General features: G+C 54.4%; 1 protein-coding gene across 1 annotated transcript; it reads left to right on the forward strand.

The window, feature by feature from the left end:
- Nucleotides 1–1,293: 1,293 nt before the first annotated feature.
- Nucleotides 1,294–20,329, forward strand: ETF1 (eukaryotic translation termination factor 1). Its single transcript, XM_038771365.1, has 11 exons — nt 1,294–1,394; nt 1,488–1,600; nt 13,368–13,543; nt 14,242–14,381; nt 15,331–15,469; nt 15,782–15,972; nt 16,618–16,747; nt 18,073–18,228; nt 18,761–18,825; nt 19,373–19,520; nt 19,976–20,329. The coding sequence occupies exons 2-11, from the start codon at nt 1,515–1,517 to the stop codon at nt 20,056–20,058; spliced, it is 1,314 nt and encodes a 437-aa protein (XP_038627293.1). The 5' UTR covers nt 1,294–1,394; nt 1,488–1,514; the 3' UTR covers nt 20,059–20,329.
- Nucleotides 20,330–23,077: the final 2,748 nt, after the last annotated feature.

Consider the following 23,077-nt stretch of genomic DNA (forward strand, 5'->3'; position numbering starts at 1 on the left):
CTGTCTCTCCCCCTCTGGGCCTGTCTCTGTCTCTCCCTCTGGGTGTGTGTCTCTCTCTGGGCCTGTCTCTGGCCCTGTCTCTCCCTCTGTGTGTGTTTCTGTCTCTCTGGGCCTGTCTCTGTCTGTCTCTCCCTCTCTGTGTGTCTCTCTACCTCTGGGCCTGTCTCTGTCTCTCCCTCTGTGTGTGTGTCTCTCCCTCTGGCCCTGTCTCTCCCTCTCTGGGCCTGTCTCTCTCTGTCTCTGTCGTTCCCTCTCTGGCCCTGTCTCTCCCTCTGTGTGTGTCTCTGTCTCTGGCCCTGCCTCTCCCCCTCTGGGCCTGTCTCTGTCTCTCCCTCTGGGTGTGTCTCTGACTCTCTGGGCCTGTCTCTGGCCCTGTCTCTCCCTCTCTGTGTGTGTCTCTCTGCCCCTGGCCCTGTCTCTGTCCTGTCTCTCCCTCTGTGTGTGTGTCTCTCTCTGGGCCTGTCTCTGGCCCTGTCTCTCCCTCTCTGTCTGTCTCTCTGTCTCTGGCCCTGTCTCTCCCTCTGTGTGTGTGTCTCTCTCCCTGTCTCTCCCTCTCTGTGTGCGTCTCTCCCCCCTGGTCCTGTCTCTCCCTCCCTGTGTGTCTCTCCCTCTCTGTGAGTGTCTCTCCCCCTCTGGTCCTGTCTCTGTCCCTCTCTCTCCCTATCTCTGGCCCTGTCTCTCCCTCCCTGTGTGTCTCTCCCTCCTTGTCTCTCCCTCTCTGTGCGTGTCTCTCCCTCCCTGTGTGTCTCTCCCTCCCTGTCTCCCCCCCTCTGTGCGTGCCTCCCCCTCAGGGTGCGCGCGCATCTCTGAGGCGACTCCCCCCCTCCCCCCCCCCACGGCCTCGTGACTTCCGGTCCGCGCGAGCCCCGCCCTGTCGCGCTCCCCTCAGGCCGCGGCCCCGCCCCCCGGAAGCCGAGCGCGCGTGCGCGGGAGGGCGGGCGGTGACGTCACAACCCCCTCGCTCCCTCCGCGGCGCCATTCGGGGCCAGCGGGGCCTCCCCCGTCCCGACGGCGGCAGCGAGGAAGAAAAAAAAAAAACCTCCCCGTCCCCGTCCCCGTCCCCGTCCCTTTAAGGCCCCCGACGAAGCCTCGCGAGACTCGCCCTCTCCCGCCCGGAAGAGGCCGCGAGGGGGCCCCCCCTCCCCTCACGCCGCCGCCGCGTCCCGGCCAATGAGCGCGCGGCTTGCTCGCCCGCCCCCCTCCGGCGGGCCAATGGCGGGGCCCGGTGTTGGGCGGCCCGACGGGCCGGAAGTGACGTCGCGGGGGCCCCCTCCCACGTGAGCGGATTGCAACACATGAGGCGGCCCGGAGAGGGGAGAGCCGGCGGCCCGCGTCAGACCCGTCGACGACGCCCGCGGAGAGGAGCCGCCCGCCATCGCCCTCGGGCCCCTTAGGTGAGGCGGGCGTCGAGGCGGGAGGTGCGAAGGGGGAAGGGGGGGTCCCCCCCCCCGTGACCCCTGACCTCTGACCCCCGACCCCCGCTTCAGGGAGGAGCAGCGGCAGCAGCGGAGAAGATGGCGGACGACCCCAGCGCGGCCGACAGGAACGTGGAGATCTGGAAGATCAAGAAGCTCATCAAGAGCCTGGAGGCGGCCCGCGGGTGAGCGGTCAATCAATAATCGATCGACCGATCGATCAATCGTACTTACGGAGCCCCCACTGTGTGCAGAGCACTGTCCTAAGGAGCCCACTGTTGGGTAGGGACCGTCTCTCTATGTCGCCAATTTGTCCTTCCCGAGCGCTTAGTACAGTGCTCTGCACACAGTAAGCGCTCAATAAATATGATTGAGCCCACTGTTGGGTAGGGACTGTCTCTCTCTATGTTCTTCCTTCAAGTTCTCTGTCTCCCCCTTTTAGACTGTGAGCCCACTGTTGGGTAGGGACTGTCTCTAGGCGATGCCAATTTGTACTTCCCAAGCGCTTGGTACAGTGCTCTGCACATAGTAAGCGCTCAATAAATACGATTGATTGGTTGATTGATTCAAGGCCCTGCTGAGAGCTCCCCTCCTCCAGGAGGCCTTCCCAGACTGAGCCCCTTCCTCCCTCTCCCCCTCATCCCCCCTCCCTCCTTCCCCTCCCCACAGCACCTGTATATACGTATATATGTTTGTACGTATTTATTACTGTATTTATTTTACTTGTACGTATCTATTCTATTTATTTTATTTTGTCAGTATGTTTGGTTTTGTTCTCTGTCTCCCCCTTTTAGACTGTGAGCCCACTGTTGGGTAGGGACTGTCTCTAGGCGATGCCAATTTGTACTTCCCAAGCGCTTGGTACAGTGCTCTGCACATAGTAAGCGCTCAATAAATACGATTGATTGGTTGATTGATTGATTCAAGGCCCTGCTGAGAGCTCCCCTCCTCCAGGAGGCCTTCCCAGACTGAGCCCCTTCCTTCCTCTCCCCCTCATCCCCCCTCCCTCCTTCCCTTCCCCACAGCACCTGTATATACGTATATATGTTTGTACGTATTTATTACTGTATTTGTTTTACTTGTACGTATCTATTCTATTTATTTTATTTTGTCAGTATGTTTGGTTTTGTTCTCTGTCTCCCCCTTTTAGCCCAATGTTGGGTAGGGGCTGTCTCTAGATGTTGCCAATTTGTACTTCCCAAGCGCTTAGTACAGTGCTCTGCACATAGTAAGCGCTCAATAAATATGATTGAGCCCACTGTTGGGTAGGGACTGTCTCTATGTTCTTCCTTCAAGGCCCTGCTGAGAGCTCCCCTCCTCCAGGAGGCCTTCCCAGACTGAGCCCCTTCCTCCCTTTCCGTCCCCCCATCTTACCTCCTTCCCTTCCCCACAGCACCTGTATATATGGATAGATGTTTGTACAGATTTATCACTCTATTTATTTTACTTGTACCTATCTATTCTATTTTATTTTGTCAGTATGTTTGGTTTTGTTCTCTGTCTCCCCCTTTTAGACTGTGAGCCCACTGATGGGTAGGGACCGTCTCTAGATGTTGCCAATTTGTACTTCCCAAGCGCTTAGTACAGTGCTCTGCACATAGTAAGCGCTCAATAAATACGATTGATGATGATGCTGCCAATTTGTACTTCCCAAGCGCTTAGTGCAGTGCTCTGCACACAGGAAGCGCTCAATAAATACGATTGATGATGATGATGATGGTGGTGTACTAAGCGCCTGGGAAGTCCAACCTGGCAACATCTAGAGACGGCCCCCACCCGACAGCGGGCTCACGGCCTAGAAGGGGGAGATAGAGAACAAAACAAAACAGATTAACAAAATAAAATAAATAGGATAAATAGGTACAAGTGAAATAAATCCATTCAATCGTATTTATTGAGCACTTACTGTGTGCAGAGCGCCGGACTGAGCGCTTGGGAAGGCCAAGCTGGCAACATCTAGAGGCGGCCCCGACCCAACAGCGGGCTCACAGCCTAGATGGGGCAGACAGAACAAAACCAAACATACTGACAAAATAAAACAAATAGAATAGATAGGTACAAGTAAAATAGAGTAATAAATATGTACAAATATACTTACGTCTATACAGGTGCTGTGGGGAAGGGAAGGAGGTAAGATGGGGGGGATGGAGAGGGGGACGAGGGGGAGAGGAAGGAAGGAGCTCAGTCTGGGAAGGCCTCCTGGAGGAGGGGAGCTCTCAGTCCATTCAGTCATATTTACTGAGCGCCCACTGTGTGCACAGCACTGGGCTAATCCGCCCAGGAGGGGAGGAGGAAGCTCCCGGACCCCGGGGAGGCCGCGAGGTCAGGCGGCCTCCCCGCCCCCAGCGAGGCCCAGAGGGGGAGGCCGTTTTCATAATTAACACCAATGGCAAGCGCTCACTACGTGCCAAGCACACTTCTAAGCGCCCCCTTAATAATAATAATAATGGCATTTATTAAGCGCTTCCTATGTACAAAGCACTGTTCTAAGCGCTGGGGAGGTGACAAGGTGACAGCAAGGCTCAGAGGGGGAGGCCGTTTTCATAATTAACACCAATGACAAGCGCTCACTCCGTGCCAAGCACCCTTCTAAGCGCCCCCTTAATAAAAATAATGGCATTTATTAAGCACTTACTATGTACAAAGCACTGTTCTAAGCGCCGGGGAGGTGATAAGGTGATCAGGTTGTCCCACGGAGGGCTCCCAGTCTTCATCCCCATTTTCCAGATGAGGGAACTGAGGCCCAGAGAAGTGAAGTGGCTCGCCCAAAGTCACACAGCTGACAGTTGGCAGAGCTGGGATTTGAACCCACGACCTCTGACTCCAAAGCCCGGGCTCTTTCCAGTGAGCCACGCTGCTTCCCCTTGTAGGCTGGGAGCCCGCCGTTGGGGAGGGGCCATCTCTAGATGTTGCCAACTTGGACTGCACACAGTTAGCGCTCGGGAAATACGATTGAACGAATGCAAGGTGATCAGGTGGGGCTCACGGTCTTCATCCCCATTTGACAGATGAGGGAACCGAGGCTCAGAGAAGTCAAGTGACTTGCCCAGGGTCACACAGCAGACGTGTGGCGGAGTTGGGATTCGAACCCGTGACCTCTGACTCCAAAGCTTGTGCTCTTCCCACTGAGCCACGCTGCTTCTCAATAATAATGATGATGATGATGATGGCATTGGTTAAGTGCTTACTATGTGCAAAGCACTGTTCTAAGCGCCGGGGGGGATACGAGGTGATCAGGTGGTCCCACGTGGGGCTCACAGTCTTCATCCCCATTTAACAGATGAGGGAACTGAGGCTCAGAGAAGCGAAGTGACTTGCCGAAGGTCACACAACAGACGTTTGGCGGGGCCGGGATTCGAACCAGTGACCTCTGACTCCAAAGCTTGTGCTCGTTCCGCTGAGCCACGCTGCTTCTCAGTAATAACAATAATGACGATGATGGCATTGGTTAAGCGCTTACTATGTGCAAAGCACTGTTCTAAGCGCCGGGGGGGATACGAGGTGATCAGGTGGTCCCATGTGGGGCTCACAGTCTTCATCCCCATTTGACAGATGAGGGAACCGAGGCTCAGAGAAGCGAAGTGACTTGCCGAAGGTCACACAACAGATGTTTGGCGGGGCTGGGATTCGAACCCGTGACCTCTGACTCCAAAGCCCGGGCTCTTTCCACTGAGCCACGCTGCTTCTCAAGCAGCTTTGGAGCAGGCCCGGGAGGAGAAACACCCTTGGTGGGGGGCGGTCCTGGGGGGCCCCTCCATCTTGGGGAGCAGGAGGACAGTGTACAGTGCTCTGCACATAGTAAGCGCTCAATAAATACGATTGATGATGAGGAACGGATGGCCGATGGAAGCCCCCTCCCTGCCACCCTTGGGGATGATGCTATCGAAGGCCTCACTCTGAGTCCAGCCCTGTTTTAAGCGCTGGAGGGGGACACGAGGTGATCAGGTTGTCCTCCGTGGGGCTCCCAGTCTCCCCCCACCATTTTACAGATGGGGGAACCGAGGCCCAGTGAAGTGACCCAGCTGACAAGTGGCGGAGCCTGGATTAATAATAATTATAATAATAATGGCATCTATTAAGCGCTTACTGTGTGCAAAGCACCGTTCTAAGCACTGGGGAGGTAACAAGGTGATCAGGTTGTCCCACGGGGGGCTCACGGTCTTCATCCCCATTTTCCAGATGAGGGAACCGGGGCTCAGAGAAGTTAAGCGACGTGCCCAAAGTCACACAGATTAGAACCCGTGACCCCCCCAAGCCCGTGCTCTTTCCACTGAGCCACGCCGCTTCTGTAGCGGCCCATCAACGTGGCCCACCCGAGGAAGATGCCCCCCTACCTCTGATTCACCCGTCCTTGTTGGGGGGCAGGTGGGACCCAGTTTCGGCTTGGGGGGCGTCTTCTTCATCAGCCACGCTGGTTTCGGCGGAAAGATTTAGGGATGGCGTCCCTGTGGAGAGAAGAGCAGGCCGGAATGGGCCTTGAGGATTTGTGTTGTCGTTAGTCGCGGCAGGACTCTCCCGCTTTTCTGGATAAGGAGCAGGGACGGTTGTTCTGGGAATTTGTTAGAATTTGGGGATCTCCGTGCGTCCTCTAGGTACCGGGGATTATCCCCCCGGAGGGCGATTTCAGAGCTGGAGTTTGGATTTGGCGCTCCCCCACCCTTGGGATACGCTCAGCAGGCAGCCGTCATGCTCTTGTTGTTAACGGTATTTGTTAAGCGCCTGTTGTGTGTCAAGCACTGGTGTACGCGCTGGTTAGATACAGGTTAAGATGGGCACGGTCCCTGTCCCACGTGGGGCTCACAGGAGGAGGGAGCAGGACTTAACCCCCATTTTACCGCGGGGGAAACTGAGGCACAGAGCGGTGACGTGTCCGAGATCTAATGGCAAGTGGGCGGTGTCCTCCGGCTCTCAGGCCTTCGTCGGGTGGTCTTCCCCGGGCCCTGGGCCGAAGCGGCGGGTGCGGGGGCCGGCTGGACGGGGAGGGCGGATAGAATTCCAGCCAGTGCCCGGGATCCTCCACGGAACCGGCTGCTCAAGTCACAGACGGTGCCTGCTTACGGATATACGAGGAGGTTGCGCCCGAAACTCGATCCTGTCGAACGAGGCGCGGAAAAGTGGCTCGCTTTCCCCCTGCCCCGTCTTTAATTAAAGACGGAAAAGGCCGTTGGGCCGGAACTCGGATTGATGATTGCGGGGCGAAGGGTCAGTCCTGGGTTCGTGGAAACATCCTGTGAGGGGGGAAAAAACAAAAACACAAACGATCCTCCAGTGGGTGAAGTAAATACTCCCCCTGTGATGCTGCTGAATCTGCCTCAGTGGGTTAGAGAGTACAGGTTCACTCTCTGACTAGTGCTCTGCACACAGTAAGCGCTCAATAAATACGATTGATGATGATGACTGCAGTAAGCGCTCAATAAATACGATTGATGATGATGACTGTAAAAGGAAACAGAGAGTAGCGAATGTGCAGACAACAGGTAACAGGCTTGACTTCTCCCCTCCCTGCTGTGGCTGGAGAGGGCTGAGGGGAAACCTCAGGGACCCTCAACTGGTATCACGGCCCCATTTATAATCCCACCACCTCTCCCCTATTTAACACGTCATTTTTAGCCGTCATGAGCCGGAGGAGCCCTTGTGATTTGCGATAACCATAACCAGAGTAGCACACCCTGAGGGCAAGGCAGCATTTTTAAGAAAACCACCGGTTACCTGAGAGTAGAGAGCAGGTAAGGGTTGGGTTTATCGGGGCGAGGGGGACGGGCACTTGAAAGCGGCCCCAGCGAAAGCATTTTGGGCCGCCAGCCAAGTGTAACCTGGAAGAGACTGATATCGCGTGCGTCGAAACGGTTCTGCCCACCTGGGCCCCATTTTCTTCTTGTCTGCCATATAATAATAATAATAATAATACGTATGTTACCGGTTAAGCGCTTACCCTGTGCCGAGCATCGTTCTGAGCGCTGGGGTCGATACGAGCTACTCAGGTTGGACACAGTCCCCGTCCCACCTGGCGCTCACGGTCTAAGAAGGAGGGAGTAGGATTTAATTCCCAATTTACAGGTGAGGTATGCGAAGCACTGAGAAGTAAAGTGACTCGCCCGAGGTCACATCGCAGACAAAGTGGTGGAGCCGGGATTAGAACCCATTCATTCAGTCGTATTTATTGAGCGCTTACTGTGTGCAGAGCACTGTACTAAGCACTTGGGACGTCCAAGTTGGCAACATATAGAGACGGTCCCTACCCAACAGTGGGCTCACAGTCTAGAAGGGGGAGACAAAGAACAAAACATATTAATAAAATAAATAGAATAAATATGTACAGATACAATAGAGTAATAAATACATACAAACATATATACAGGTGCTGTGGGGAGGGGAAGGAGGTAAGGGGGTCTTCTAGACTGTGAGCCCACTGTTGGGTAGGGACCGTCTCTATATGTTGCTAACTTGGACTTCCCAAGCGCTTAGTCCAGTGCTCTGCACACAGTAAGCGCTCAATAAATACGATTGATTGATTTCCACTAGGCCAGGCCGCTTCTCCCGGCGCGGGATGGTTCCCTCTCTGAAGATGCTGCGCTTTCCCTAGTTATGCTGCGCTCCTTCCTCCGCCCCCAGGAAGGCCGCCCGGTTTGGAAGCCCGTTCTCCACCCGGCTTGGCCCAGAGGGAGTTACCTGGGAGTTGGTTGCCAGCCCGCTCTCTCCTCCCAGTCATTCATTCAATCATATTTCAGTCTGCAGAGCACTGTACTAAGCGTTTGGGAGAGCACAATAGAACAGTATTCATTTTATTTGTACATATTCTGTTTATTTTATTTTGTTAATATGTTTTGTTGTCTGTCTCCCCCTTCTAGACTGTGAGCCCGCTGTTGGGTAGGGACCGTCTCTAGATGTTGCCAGCTTGGACTTCCCAAGCGCTTAGTCCAGTGCTCTGCACAGAGTAAGCGCTCAATAAATACGATTGAATGAATGAACGGTAAGCACATTCCCTCCCCACAACAAGCTTACAGTGTAGAGGACGGACTTCCAGTGTGTCGTTCCCGTGGACGTTGGTCGGGGGTGGGAGGCGGGGAGCTCTCGCTGCCTGCGATGTAACATGGAATCGGGCCGGTTAGCAGAGTGGCCTGGTGGCCCGAGCACGGGCCCCGGAGATGGAGAGCCCCGCTCCGACGCCTGTCTGCCGTGAGACCTTAAGCGAGTCACTTCACTTCTCTGAGCCTCGGTTCTCCCATCTGTAAAATTAAGACCGTGAGCCCCCCGTGGGACAGGGGCTGCGTCCAACCTGTGATCCACCCCGGCACGTAGCACGCAACTAACAGATCCCAGCGTTACGAATGATTATTCTTCTAGACTGTAAGCCCGCTGTTGGGTAGGGACAGTCTCTCTATAATAATAATGGCATTTATTAAGCGCTTACTATGCGCAAAGCACCGTTCCAAGCGCTGGGGAGGTTACAAGGTGATCAGGTTGTCCCACGGGCGGCTCACAGTCTTAATCCCCATTTTACAGATGAGGTTAAGCGTTTAGGAGAGCGCAATAGAACCGTATTTATTTTATTTGTACATATTTATTCTATTTATTTTATTTTGTTAATATGTTTTAAGCGTTTAGGAGAGCGCAGTAGAACAGTATTTATTGATTTTATTTGTACATATTTATTCCATTTATTTTATTTGGTTAATATGTTTGAGGCACAGAGAAGTTGAGTTGCCCAAATTCACGGAGCTGGGATTTGAACCCATGACCTCTGACTCCAAAGCCCGTGCTCTTTCCACTGAGCCACGCTGCTTCTCTATATGTTGCCGACTTGGACTTCCCAAGCGCTTAGTCCAGTGCTCCGCACGCAGTAAGCGCTCAGTAAATAGGATTGAATGAATGATTGTTATCGACTGAACTGCCGAAAAACCCGAGCCACCAGATTTCTCTCCATCCCCCCCATCTTACCTCCTTCCCTTCCCCACAGCACCTGTATATATGTATATATGTTTGTACATATTTATTACTCTATTTATTTTACTTGTACATATCTATTCTATTTTGTTAGTATGTTTGATTTTGTTCTCTGTCTCCCCCTTTTTAGACTGTGGGCCCACTGTTGGGTAGGGACTGTCTCTTTATGTTGCCAATTTGTACTTCCCAAGCGATTAGTACAGTGCTCTGCACACAGTAAGCGCTCAATAAATATGATCGATGATTTCCTCGATCGATCGGGGCAGATCTCCCCAGAAGGGGCCTCGCTCCGAAGGGGCCGCTTTTTTTCCAAGCGAGATTGGATGCGGCCAAAGCGCATCCCGCATCCCACCCAGGCACACGGACTTCCTCGCCAAGTTCACCGGACAGGTAGCGGAACCAAAGGGCAGTCACGCGATCCGTCACCGTAGGTAGACGGATTTCACCTCGAGCGCGAAAGCGTATTGATTGAACGCTTACCGTGTGCAGAGCACTGCACTAAACACCCGGGAAGGAAAATTCAGCCAGAAATAAAGACAATCCGTGCCCACAACGGGCCCACGGAGGGAAAAAAATGGGCCGAAATCAATCAATCAATCAATCGTATTTATTGAGCGCTTACTATGTGCAGAGCACTGTACTAAGCGCTTGGGAAGTACAAATTGGCAACGCATAGAGACAGTCCCTACCCAACAGTAGGCTCACAGTCTAAAAGGGGGAGACAGAGAACAGAACCAAACATACCAATAAAATAAATAGGATAGAAATGTACAAGTAAAATAAATAAATAAATAGAGTAATAGAGTAATAAATATGTACAGCCATATATACATATATGTATATGGGTCAGCCGCCCAAAGGCGTAAATCTATGAAACGGCTCGGGCCTGTAGGATGGGGGAAAAAAGCGGCACGGGCCCGGGAATCACAAGGACTTGGGTTCTAATCCCAGTTCCTCCGCTTGCCTGCTGTGGGGCCCGGGGCAAGTCACTTCACTTCCTTGGGCCTCAGTTGCCTCATCTGTTAAATGGGGATTCGGACCGTGAGCTCCATGTGGGGTGGGGGAATGCGTCTGGCCATTGTATCGTCCTCTCCCGAGCGCTTAGTGCAGTGCTCCGCACGCAGTAAGCGCTCAGTAAATACGATTGAAAAAACAAATAACAGGGATTGGGTCCAAGCTGATGCTTTTAGACTGTGAGCCCACTGTTGGGTAGGGACTGTCTCTAGATGTTGCCAATTTGTACTTCCCAAGCGCTTAGTACAGTGCTCTGCACATAGTAAGCGCTCAATAAATACGATTGATGATGATGATGATGATGATGCGTTAGGATCTACACCAATGCGTAAAACAGTGCTTGATATAGAGCTTAACAAATATTATCATACATTATAAACTCTAATTAGGGTTATTATTACTAGTATTAATAAGCGGTCCATCTGGCATCTTTTCCTCATCACGCTGGCGAACAGAATCTCTTTGATACCAATGGGGAGGGATCCGTGGTTATGTTGCCGATTTGTACTTCCCAAGCGCTTAGTCCAGTGCTCTGCGCACAGTCAGCGCTCAATAAATGTTCTGCACACAGTAAGTGCTCAATAAATACGATTGAATGAATGAATGAGACCCTAAAGACTAGGCCTAGGAGTGCCTGTTTGTACAGACTTATTACTCTATTTTACTTGTAGATATTTATTCTATTTATTTTGTTAGTATGTTTTGTTTTGTTGTCCGTCTCCCCCTTCTAGACTGTGAGTCCGCTGTTGGGTAGGGACTGTCTCTAGATGTTGCCAACTTGGACTTCCCAAGCGCTTAGTCCAGTGCTCTGCCCACAGTAAGCGCTCAATAAATACGACTGAATGAATGAATAAATGCGATTGAATGAACGAAGGGTTAGTCAAGAGGGAACACCCACTTTCTGGGTGTTGTAGATGCTTTCTGGGTGTCCCGGGTGGACGCACAAAGGCAGAAAGTCATTTTGTGTCCGTGGGACCACATCGAGGCCGATTCTTTTCTTTCCCACAAGCACCGGTTGAGGGGCAATGGTTGAATGGAAAACACAACTGAATGATGCCTCTCGAGCTGTTAGCTTTGTTAATAATAATAATAATGATGGTATTTGCTAAGCGCCTACTATGTGCAAAGCACTGTTCTAAGCGCTGGGGGGGATACAGGGTGATCAGGTTGTCTCACTTGGGGCTCACAGTCTTAATCCCCATTTTACAGACGAGGGAACTGAGGCACAGAAGTGACTTGCCCAAAGTCACACAGCTGACAATTGGCGGAGCCGGGATTTGAACCCTTGACCTCTGACTCCAAAGCCCGGGCTCTTTCCACTTTCTAATCCCCCCGCAGACAGGTTTCACTTAAGGGTCCTTAAATTTGGGTGTCATCACTTAAATGGGTTAAGCTTAAGTGTCATCACTTAAATGGGTTAAACCCATTTAAACTTAAATGGGTTTCAAGTGGTTTCCCTTCACGATAGTGATGATGGTATTTGTTAAGCGCTTACTGTGTGTCAGGCACTGTTTTAAGCGCCCGGGCAGATAGCAGATAATCAGGTTGGACACAGTCCCTGTCCCACGTGGGGCTCACAGTCTTAATCCCCATTTTACGGATGAGGGAACTGAGGCCCAGAGAAGCGAAGCGACTTGCCCAAGGTCACCCAGCAGACACGTGGCGGAGCCGGGGTTAGAAACCAGGCCCGCTAGGCCATGCTGCTTCCCCGTTAAGCGCTTACTACGCGGCAGGCACTGTACTAAGCGCTGGGGTGGATACGAGGTAATCAGGTTGGACCGAGGGGGGCTTGGCCGTCCGGTGGCGTGCGGGGGGCTGCCACCTACCTCCGTGGGGTCTCCGTGGTCACTCTTCCCCCCGAGAGTGGGTCTTTCCGGGCCGTCTCCGCTGCGCCCTCCGATTCCCTCTCCGGCCTCCAACTCGATCCCCTCCGACGCCCCAGCCGGCCCCTCGGCACCAGGAGAGAGGAGGAAAAAAACCCAAAACCAGGACAGTTTGGGAAAGGAGGGTGGAGTCGGGAAGGAACCATTTTTATTTTAAGCCGAAAGCCCAAATAGCTCCGCTCAGCCCAAAGCCGCTCCAGAAAGGAGAAGCGACGTGGCCTAACGGAAGGAGCCCAGGCCGGGGACTCGGAGGACCCGGGTTCTAATCCCGGCTCTTCCGGTCGCTTGCTGTCTGACCGTGGGCAGGTCATTTCAGTCCCTGGGCCTCCGTTTCCACGGCTGTGAAATGGGGATTCAAGCCCTCTTCTCCCTCGTACGCAGACTCTGAGCCCTGTGCGGGACGGGGATTGGGTCCAACTAAACTTATACCCGCCCAAGTGCTCCGAACGGTGTTTGACACATAGGAAGCACTTAAAAAATCCGGCCTGGAAAACTTGGGAGCCGTGAGAGAGTGGCGGGCCGGCTAATGCTGGAAATGCTAGTCCATCCTGAAGGCAGCAATTGACTGCAGAGGGAGAAGTGGCCCTGAGGCCACCTCTGTAGTTGTAGATTTCGTGCTTTTTAAAAAATTTACGGTATTTGTCAAGTGCTAACTTTGTGCCAGACACCGTACTAAGCTCTGGGGTAGATACAAGGAGCCCCCCGTGGGATAACCTGATCACCTTGTAACCTCCCCAGCGCTTAGAGCAGTGCTTTGCACATAGTAAGCGCTTAATACACGCCATCGTCATCATACAGTGAGACTAGAGAATATACAATCATCATCAATCGTATTTATTGAGCGCCTACTATGTGCAGAGCACTGGACTAAGCGCTTGGGAAGTACAAATTGGCAAATACAATGACAACAGAGAAGCAGCGTGGCTCAGTGGAAAGAGCCCGGGCTTTGGAGTCAGAGGTCAGGGGTTCAAATCCCAGCTCTGCCAATTGTCAGCTGTGTGACTTCGGGCGAGTCCCTTCGCTTCTCTGTGCCCCCCCTCGGTTTCCCCCCCGGGGGGGGCTGTGGCGTGTCGCTCGTTTGACAAAAACCTGGTCCTTCTGTCTCCTCCAGCAATGGCACCAGCATGATATCGTTGATCATTCCTCCCAAAGACCAGATCTCGCGAGTGGCCAAGATGCTGGCCGACGAGTTCGGGACGGCCTCCAACATCAAGTCTCGCGTCAACCGCCTTTCCGTCCTGGGAGCCATCACCTCCGTACAGCAGAGGCTCAAACTCTATAACAAAGGTAACGAGGACCCGGTGGGGGAGGACGCCTGGGGGTCGGTGACCCTTGACCCCACCCCCACGGGCTACACTTTGGACAACTCCTCCATCCGATCTGCCCCTTGCAGCGGGAAAGCAGGCCTAGTGGAAAGAGCCCGGGCTTGAGAGTCAGAGGTCGTGGCTTCTCATCCCGGCCACTCGTCTGCTGGGTGACCATGGCCAAGTCACTCCGCTTCTCGGTCCCTCCCCCGCAAAATGGGGATTAAGACTGTGAGCCCCACGTGAGACATCCTGATTACCTCGTATCTCCCCCAGCGCTTGGCACATAGTAAGCTCTTAAAAAAAAATACCACGGTTATTTTCAGTACTATCGTCATCATCAGAAATGGGGTCCTGGGAGTTAAACCAGCGACTTGTCCGCTTCTTGAAGGCTCCTGGGTTAAATTCCGCTCAGTAATTGAAAGACCGTTAGTCAGAGGCCAACTGGCCAACAGATAAAACCGCCACCGGCTTCTCATCCGCATTTGCTGGCCCCGAAGCCCCCCGAACACCCAGATTGGGGGTGGCTGCGGGCTCAGGTCTCGGATCAAGCCGTAGTGGTTAAGATCCAGCGCTTAGAACAGTGCTTTGCACATAGTAAGTGCTTAATAAATGCCCTCATATTAGCCCACCCTCTTGCCATCTGCGGGGGTCTAAAAATGACCCTTGTGTCTCTTTCAGTACCTCCAAACGGCCTGGTCGTTTACTGTGGAACAATTGTGACGGAAGAAGGAAAGGAGAAGAAAGTCAACATTGACTTCGAGCCTTTCAAACCCATCAATACGTCGTTGTATCTGTGCGACAATAAATTCCATACGGAGGTAAGGGGGGACCGCCCCCCGTCTTCATTCGGTAGGAGCAGCCTGGCCTAGTGGGCAGAGCCCGGGCTTGGGAGTCAGAAGGCTGTCGGTTCTGATCCCGTCTCCATCACTTGTCCGCCTTGTGACCTTGAGCAAGTCACTTCAGTTCTCCGCGCCTCGGTTCCCTCGGCTGTGGAGTGGGGATTAAGACCGTGAGCCCTATGTGGGACGTGGTTATCCGCTCTCCCCCAGCACTTGGAACAGTGCCCGACACATAGCAAGCACTTAACAAAAGCCGTTATTATTATTATTAATTATTACCGCCCGCTGATCGTCCAGCGTGCACAGGGCGTGAAAACGCCGGCGGGGGGAATCTGGTCAAGCTGGGCAGCTTGTTTCCCGAGGAAAGGGAGAAGCCGGACTTCCCGGGGCCTGGTTTTGGGAGCTGACCGGGGTCCCGCCCCGGCCCTGGGTTCGGTAGGCAAATCCCGACGGAGGTGGCCGTCTTCCCTCGCCCCTCACTAGGGCCGGACCCGCAGCTCGTCATGAGGGCGGCGTTGCCACCCCCGCTTCTGGCCCTGAAAACGAAACATGGGTCCTGTTCCCAACTTCAACACGTTCCTGCTGTGTGACCCTGGGCAAGTCACTCCTCTGGGCCTCAATTTCCTCATCTGTACGATGAGGATTCAATCCCTACCTTTCCTCCTCCTTAGACCGAGTCCCCAGTGTGGACGGTGACTAGGTCGCAGGTTGGCCCGGTCAACCGGTCATTCGTATCTATTGGGCGCTTACTGCGGGCGGACCGCTAGCCTAAGCGCTTGGGAGAGGACAGCACAACGATATAACAGGCGTAGTCCCTGCCCGCAACGAGCTTACCATCTCAGTGGTGGTGGTGGTCCCCCGGGGATGGCGGGGCGCCGCTTCTAACGTCCCCCCCGAGCTGAGGGCGGGGACGGCTTCTGCTCTCTAGGCCCTCACGGCCCTCCTGTCCGACGACAGCAAGTTCGGCTTCATCGTGATCGACGGGAGCGGGGCCCTGTTCGGCACGTTGCAGGGGAACACCAGAGAGGTCCTGCATAAGTTCACCGTCGATCTCCCGAAGAAACACGGTAACCGGGAGCGGGGCGGGATGGCTCTCCCTCCCTGAGCCCGAGGAGAGGGAGAAGCAGGAGGCTCTGAACCGGGGCCCCTTTCCTCGTCCGCCGGCCGACCTAGGGCGAGTCACTTGGCCTCTCCGGGCCTCCTCTGTAAAATGGGGGTTAAGATGTGAGCCCCACATCTGTATCCAGCCCGATTAGCCGGTATCTCGGTACTCGGCCCCCAGTAAGCGCTGAACGGATACCGCGGTGATTCTTAGCGGGGTGGGGGTCTCCCCGTCGGTCGCCCGCGCTCACCTCGGGCCCCCCCCGCCGCGCCGGCAGGTCGCGGAGGTCAGTCGGCCCTGCGTTTCGCCCGGCTGAGGATGGAGAAGCGGCACAACTACGTGAGGAAGGTGGCGGAGACGGCCGTGCAGCTCTTCATCTCCGGGGACAAGGTGAACGTGGCCGGGCTGGTGCTGGCCGGCTCCGCCGACTTCAAGACGGAGCTCAGTCAGTCAGACATGTTCGACCAGGTACGCCGGCCGTTCGGGGGAGGAGGAGGGCGCGGGTTCGAGGCCCGGCTCCGCCGTGGGGCCTCGGGCGAGTCGCCTCGCTTCTCCGTGCGTCTGTTCCCTCCTCTGTAAAACGGGGATTGAGACTGTGAGCCCCGCGGGGGACAGGGACCGCGTCCGACCGATTCGCCTGTATCCACCCCGGCGCTCCGTGCGGGGCCCGGCACGTACTAAGCGCTCCACAAAAATCACGGGTGTTATTATTAAGTCTCCTCACCCCTGGGGGTCCTGGGCTGGTCTTCCGCCCCGGCGGAGAGAGAAAACAGGCTCAATAAATACAATTGATGATGATGATGATGAAAACAGGCACGGGAGTCAGGAGGAAGACCTGGGTTCTGCTCCCGGTTCCTCCGTTCTTCCGCTGTGTGACCTCGCTTCCCTTCTGGGCCTCATCTGGAAAATGGGGATAAAGACCGTGAGCCCCACGTGGAACAGGGATTGGGTCCCGCCTGCTGAACTCGTGTCTATCCCGGCGCTTAGTACAGCACCCAGCCCCTAGCAAGCACTTACCAGTTAGCATTAACACCCCCCCCAGGCCCTCGAGAGGGTCTTTTCGGAGGGCGACGGCCCGGCGGTTACCAACAGCCCTTTCCCCGTCGCTCACAGCGGTTGCAGTCCAAAGTCCTAAAACTCGTCGACATTTCGTACGGTGGCGAAAACGGATTCAACCAAGCCATCGAACTGTCCACCGAAGTCCTCTCCAACGTGAAGTTCATTCAAGAAAAGAAGCTAATAGGTACGAGCGATGGGCAGTACGGGCCCGGGCGCCAGAAGGGCGTGGGTTCTAATCCCGGCTCCAGCCACTCGCCCGCCGTGACCCTGGGCAAGTCACTTCACTTCCGGGCCTCGGTTACCTCATCCGTAAAATAGGTTTAAGACTGTGGGCCCTATGCGGGACAGGGACTGCGTCCAACGCGATTATCGCGTATCTGCCCCAGCGCTTAGAACGGTGCCTGGCACGTATAGTAAGTGCCTAACAAATACCGTTACTATTATTCCATTCGTAGGTTGTATTTATTCAGCGCTTACCGTGTGCGGAGCACTGTACTAAGCGCTTGGGAGAGTACAATACAACAATAAGACACATTCCCTTTCTATAGTGAGTTTATTGTCTAGAAGGGGGGAGACCGAGATCAACACAAATAAATAACCAGGGCCTCTGTCTTTTAGACAGACAGCCTCTGTCTGTTTTAAGAAGCAGCGTGACTCAATGGCAAGAGCCCGGGCTTTGGAGTCAGAGGTCATGGGTTCAAATCCCAGCTCTGCCACTTGTCAGCTGTGTGACTTTGGGCAAGTCACTTCTCTGGGCCTCAGTTCCCTCATCTGTAAAATGAGGATGAAGACTGTGAGCCCCACGTGGGACAACCTGATCACCTTGTAACTTCCCCAGCGCTTAGAACAGTGCTTTGCACATAGTAAGCGCTTAATAAATGCCATTATTATTATACCGAGGCTTCTAAAGGGTGAAACGTGCCTCGTCAGGGAATCCCATTCCCGGAACTTAGCGGGTTCCTGGGAAACGGCCGGTAGTCAAGAGTCACTCGGTCACTCGTAGTTATTGAGCACTTACTGCGTGCAGAGCACTGTAGTAAGCGCTGGGGAGAGTATAGTACGACAATAGACACATTCCCTGCCCACAGCGAGCATAGCCTAGAGGGGAGACAGACATTTATAGAAATAAATAACAGATGGGGACATAAGTGGTGTGGGGGTGGGAGGGAGTGGGGATGAAAAAAGGGAGCAAGTCAGGGTGATGCAGGAGGGAGTGGGAGAAGAGGAAAGGAGGGTGCAGTCAGGGAAGGCCTCTTGGAGGAGATGGGCCTTCGGTAAGGCTTCGAAAGCGGGGAGAGGTCAGAGGGAGCCCCTGCCCCTCATCACCCGCCCAGCTGACCCTTCTTGGGGTCCCCAGGGGAGCGAGACGAAAGTCAGAGACAAGACTGGGATTGCTGTTTCGGGGGGACCTCGATCACAGCAAGCGTTTTTCTAAACGTTCAGCGAGCGTGCCTGGTGCTCTAAACTCACGCATCTCTCTCTGTCTCTCCGGGCCCCGTGATTCCCCAGGAAGGTACTTTGACGAGATTAGTCAGGACACCGGGAAGTACTGCTTCGGAGTCGAAGACACACTAAAGGCTTTGGAAATGGGAGCCGTAGAGATCCTCATAGTCTATGAAAATCTGGATATAATGAGATACGTTCTTCATTGCCAAGGCACCGAAGGTAAGGCGAGCGGGGAAACGTGCCATCCCCCGGGCCCTTTTTGGGAGGACGTTTCTAGACGTGGGCATCCCGGGCCGCGCCCCCCTTCCCCAAAGCCGACCCGTTTCTGGCTCAAAACTGCCATCCATTCCGTCTTTAGAGAAGCGGCACGGTGTAGCGGTTAGAGTTAAAGAAGGATCTGGGTTCTAGTCCCGGTTCCTCCACACTGTCGCGTGACCTCAGGCGAGTCGCCTCGCTTCTCAGTGCCCCAGTTCTCCCTTCTACTTAAGCCCCACGCGGGACGGGGGACCGTGTGCGGTCGACCTAATGAACTTCAATCTAACCCAGCGCTTAGAGCAGCGTTTGATGCGGGGAGGGATGAGGGCGTTGAGCCGTGATCGACCCCTTGGCCTCCAAGTCGGGGAACCTCCCGGGGCCCGCTGGCGCTCGCCCCATCTCGTAACGCCCGCGGGGGCGTCCCCCCGTCCCGCCTTCAGCCTTGGTCTGCCCTGCCGGGCCAAGCAAACGCTTCCTCTTCCTCCCCCGTCCGTAGAGGAGAAGATTCTGTATCTGACCCCGGAACAAGAGAAGGATAAATCTCACTTCACAGACAAAGAGGTACCGTTGTTTCTCGGTGGGGCGGATGTACACGCCTAGAGCAGACGCCCCTCTCTCCCTGGGAGGTGCTAGCGACACCAGGGTAGCTCCTCTTTCTCCCTCTTCCTCCTCCTGTTCCAGCCCCCACCTCGTATGCAGAAACTGGAACCCCAACCCCTGAGGCCGGGACGTATCCCCCTCGAATCCTCCGATTCCGCCCCCCGCTCTCACTTACCTTTTCACGAAGCAAAGCAGAGGTGTCCTGACCTCCGAATCAGGGCCCGGCTCCCCTTCCGTAAATCGCCCTCCTTCGAGTTCTGGGCCTCTGCTACTGGGTGAAGCGTCGAGGCCCAGGGTGTGTTAACCCCAGAGTGGACGATGGGGTCAATCCGAGGTTCCCCGCGAGAACCGGGTCTGCACCTGGCGCGTTTTCCCGGTGGGCAGGCCGGACTGTGTGTGTCTCTTCCTCTCCCCTTCCTCTTCTCCTCTCTCCTTTTTCTCCTTTCTCCTCCGTCTGCCCCCTGACTCCGCCGTGCCTGCGTCCCGTGCCCCCGCTCCCCTCCCGCAGACGGGCCAGGAGCACGAGCTGATCGAGAGCATGCCCCTTCTGGAATGGTTTGCCAACAACTACAAGAAATTCGGAGCCACCTTGGAAATCGTTACAGACAAGTCCCAGGAAGGATCCCAGTTCGTGAAAGGATTTGGCGGGATCGGAGGTGAGTGCGGTCAGCCCGGAGGGCCGCCTCCTCTCCCCCCTGGCCGGCCGGGGGCAAGCGGAGATTCAAAATCGCCCACCCTCCGGCTTCCCCTCTCCACCGTAAGCTCCCCGAGGGCCGACCGTGGCCGGTAAAGTCCGTTACAGTGCACCCTCCCGAGCGCCCAGCCCGGAGTCCCCTCTCCCTTCACTCCCGTCCCCCCCAGTACTCACCCCCTAAATAGCAGAGAAGCAGCGTGGCGTAGCGGCTAGAGCCCGGGAATCGGCAGGTCGCGGGTTCTAATCCCGGCTCCGCCGCCGGGACGAGTCACTCCACTTCCTCCGGGCCTCAGTCGCCTCATCCGTAAAACGGGGACCCGAGACAGCCCCACGCGGGGCCGGAATTGGGTCCTAGTAAGCGCTTAAAAAAAAAATGCCGTAATAATAACCACCACCCCGACGGATCTGCCCCACCAGGTATCCTGCGGTACCGAGTGGACTTCCAGGGCATGGAATACCAAGGCGGAGACGACGAATTTTTCGACCTCGACGACTACTAGGTAGTCCACCCGGGTCTGGCGGGAAGCGCCTCGCCCTCCAACGTCCAACCCAAGGAGCACAGCCGCGACAGAGCCAGGCCGGATCCCTGCCTGACGGTCGGAGAGTCTCCGGGCTTCCCGATCCCCCGCGCGTCGGATAGCGAAAAACCACCACAAGACAACCTTACACACTGCGATCGGTCACATGGCGTCACTGCGGGAGCAGCAAACTACTAAGTTCCTCGAGGCCACTTTGGACTAATTTAAAACAAACAGAAAACAACAACAACAAAAAAAAAAAATGAGGGAGAAAAAAAGAAAAGAATCCCAGTTTTTACTTTTACCCGGTGGTGAAATTGGTTGCTCTCGTATTTTATGGAGAAGAAAAACCACGAGGCCAGATGATTTTTTTAACCTTCGTACGTAGAAGCGAAAAAAAAAACACTCTAACTGCTGTAAGCCGTCAAAAGTTAATCGAAGCGAGACCCTGACTAAGTTTATTTTTGATCGGAGGACACTTTCAGCGGCTGCTTTTCGCAGCGATCCATTTACGGGGCGTCTTCTCCGCTTAACCCGCAGAAGAAATCGCACGGGGCAAAGCCGTCGGAATTGGTTCTGCGCGCCCTCCGTCTCCCCCCCACCCCTTCTCCGTCTCTCGCCCCCCCGCCTTCCCCATTCAATGGGGGAACGTCACCCCTGCGGAAGTGGGTTCAAAAGTAGCCATCCCGCCTCCCTCTTTGCCCCCCACCCTAGGTGCCCCTCCGAGAGGGCGAGGGGCAGAGCAGCCAGCTCTGGACCGCCCCGGGGGGGGTGGGAGGATGAGAGACGGGAGGCCCGGATCCCTCACGCGCCAGGGAGGGGCGGGGGCCGTCTGCGAATGCTGGGATTGTAAGAAATAAAATGGAATTTAGACGGACGCGAGGTCATTTAAGATGATTATTTTATTAATATCCCCCCCCCCCCCCCCCCGTCTTTGTTTCTGTTGAAACCCTCTTGCCCTGACGGTAGCGGGGAGGCCCGTCAGTGGGGCCCGGCCGCCCCCCGACATCGGGCGAACGTTTGATTGACTGAAACGAACGGCCGGGGCCTCTCGAGGAGAGGACGGACACCGTGACCCGGCGGGCCACGGTCCGGTCCCCGCCAGGGAGAGGGGCCTCGCTCCCGGGGGGATCCGAGGATGAAGGGGTGCCACTGGGATGAGCGGACGAGAGGAGGAGTTGGCAATAACTCCCTCAACGGACCGTGGGCCGGCTCCTCCAGAAGGAAGGGAGCGGGGCGTCAAGCGAGCCCCCCCCAACTGTGGGAGACCCCCCCACACACGGAGCCCAGTAAGCGCCAGGGCCCCCCCCCTTTCCCCCCCCCCAAACCCCGATAAGGGGACTTCCCGCCAACCCCCTCGACGGCCTCCTCCGGAGCAATTACCTTTGGGGTCCTTGCCATCGTCAAACGGGTCCGGGGCGACCTGACGGAGAACCAGGAAAAAAAATAAAATCGGATGTAAATTTGCATAATCGCGGAATAGACTGCTTGTTGTCCCACAGGATACCTTTTAGGGTAGATAGGCGGCTCCTTTTTTGTAGTTTTTATTTTTACTATTTAAGTTGGGAAAATGATGCCAAATTTTTGTATTTCTTTCGATCGATGTGTCCTCTTCCGTGATATATATTGCATTATATATTGATGTGTGGATCAATATATACTGGTATGTATTACAACTTAACACATGCGGAATCTACCAGGGGGTGAAAAAATCAGAGCCTTTGCATTCTATATAGCCTCTGCAGAGAGATCCTAAGCAGCGAAATCTTGGTGTTGTGATGTACAGAAATGGAGAAGAGTATTAAACCATATTTAAGAATATGCCTTAGGTGCCTGAGTCTTTTATTTTTTGAGGACCAAAGGGGAGCGTTCTGAATTTTGAATTCAAATTTTGAATTTTCGTGCCGAAACCCCGCACGTTGGCTTTGCTTTTTTTGGTCTGGAGTTGGCATCCTTGCTGGGCGCTGTATAATACCAACATTTCACACCCCTTAGGGGTGTAAAATTGGGGTATTCGTTAGCACTTCCTCTGTGCTAAGCGCTGTGCTAAGCACTAGGATAAAGTGGCGACGAGCCATGGTGTTCGGGGAGAAGGAACCGAGGGGGAGGAGCAGCAGAATTTTTCTTTTTTTTAAAATGGCAGGTAAGCGCATACTTTCATTCATTCATTCAATCGTATTTATTGAGCGCTTACTGTGTGCAGAGCACTGTACTAAGCGCTTGGGAAGTACAAGTTGGCAACATAGAGAGACGGTCCCTACCCAACAGTGGGCTCACAGTCTACACATGAGAAGCAGCATGGCTCAGTGGAAAGAGCCCGGGCTTGGGAGTCAGAGGTCATGGGTTCAAGTTTCGCCTCCACCAACTGTCAGCTGTGGGCAAGTCACTTCACTTCTCTGGGCCTCAGTTATCTGTAAAATGGGGATGAAGACTGTGAGCCCCACGTAGGACAATCTGATCACCTTGTCACCTCCCCAGCGCTTAGAACAGTGCAGTGCACATAGTAAGCGCTTAATACCAGCATTATTATTATTATTATTACTACGTGCCAGGCGCTGTGCTAATCGCTGGGGTAGAGACAAGCTAATCTGCTTAACGGTGTCCCACTTGGGGCTCTCGGTCTTAATCCCCATTTTGCCGGATGAGGAAAACGAAAACCGGAGAAACGAAGTGACCTGCCCACAGTCGCACAACAGACAAGTTGGCGGAGCCGGGATTATAATAATAATCAATCAATCGTATTTATTGAGTGCTTACTGTGTGCAGAGCACTGTACTAAGCACTTAATAATAATAATTATAGCATTAATTAAGCGCTTCGTATGTGCAAAGCACTGTTCTAAGCGCTGGGGAGGTTACAAAGCGATCAGGTTGTCCCACAGGGGGCTCACAGCCTTAACCCCCATTTTACAGATGAGGGAACTGAGGCTCAGAGAAGTGAAGTGACTTGCCCAAAGTCACACAGCTGGCAATTGGCGGAGCTGGGATTTGAACCCATGACC

The sequence above is a fragment of the Tachyglossus aculeatus genome, chromosome X2, assembly GCF_015852505.1.
Source record: "Tachyglossus aculeatus isolate mTacAcu1 chromosome X2, mTacAcu1.pri, whole genome shotgun sequence".
In the NCBI taxonomy this organism is placed as follows: domain Eukaryota; kingdom Metazoa; phylum Chordata; class Mammalia; order Monotremata; family Tachyglossidae; genus Tachyglossus; species Tachyglossus aculeatus.

What these genes read in the sequence shown, in the direction of transcription:
- ETF1 (XM_038771365.1), top strand. Translation starts at nt 1,515, where the DNA reads ATGGCGGACGACCCCAGCGCGGCCGACAGGAACGTGGAGATCTGGAAG. An exon ending in AGCCTGGAGGCGGCCCGCGG is followed by an intron (nt 1,601 to 13,367) that starts GTGAGCGGTCAA and finishes TGTCTCCTCCAG; the next exon opens with CAATGGCACCAGCATGATAT. An exon ending in CTCACTTCACAGACAAAGAG is followed by an intron (nt 18,826 to 19,372) that starts GTACCGTTGTTT and finishes CCCCTCCCGCAG; the next exon opens with ACGGGCCAGGAGCACGAGCT.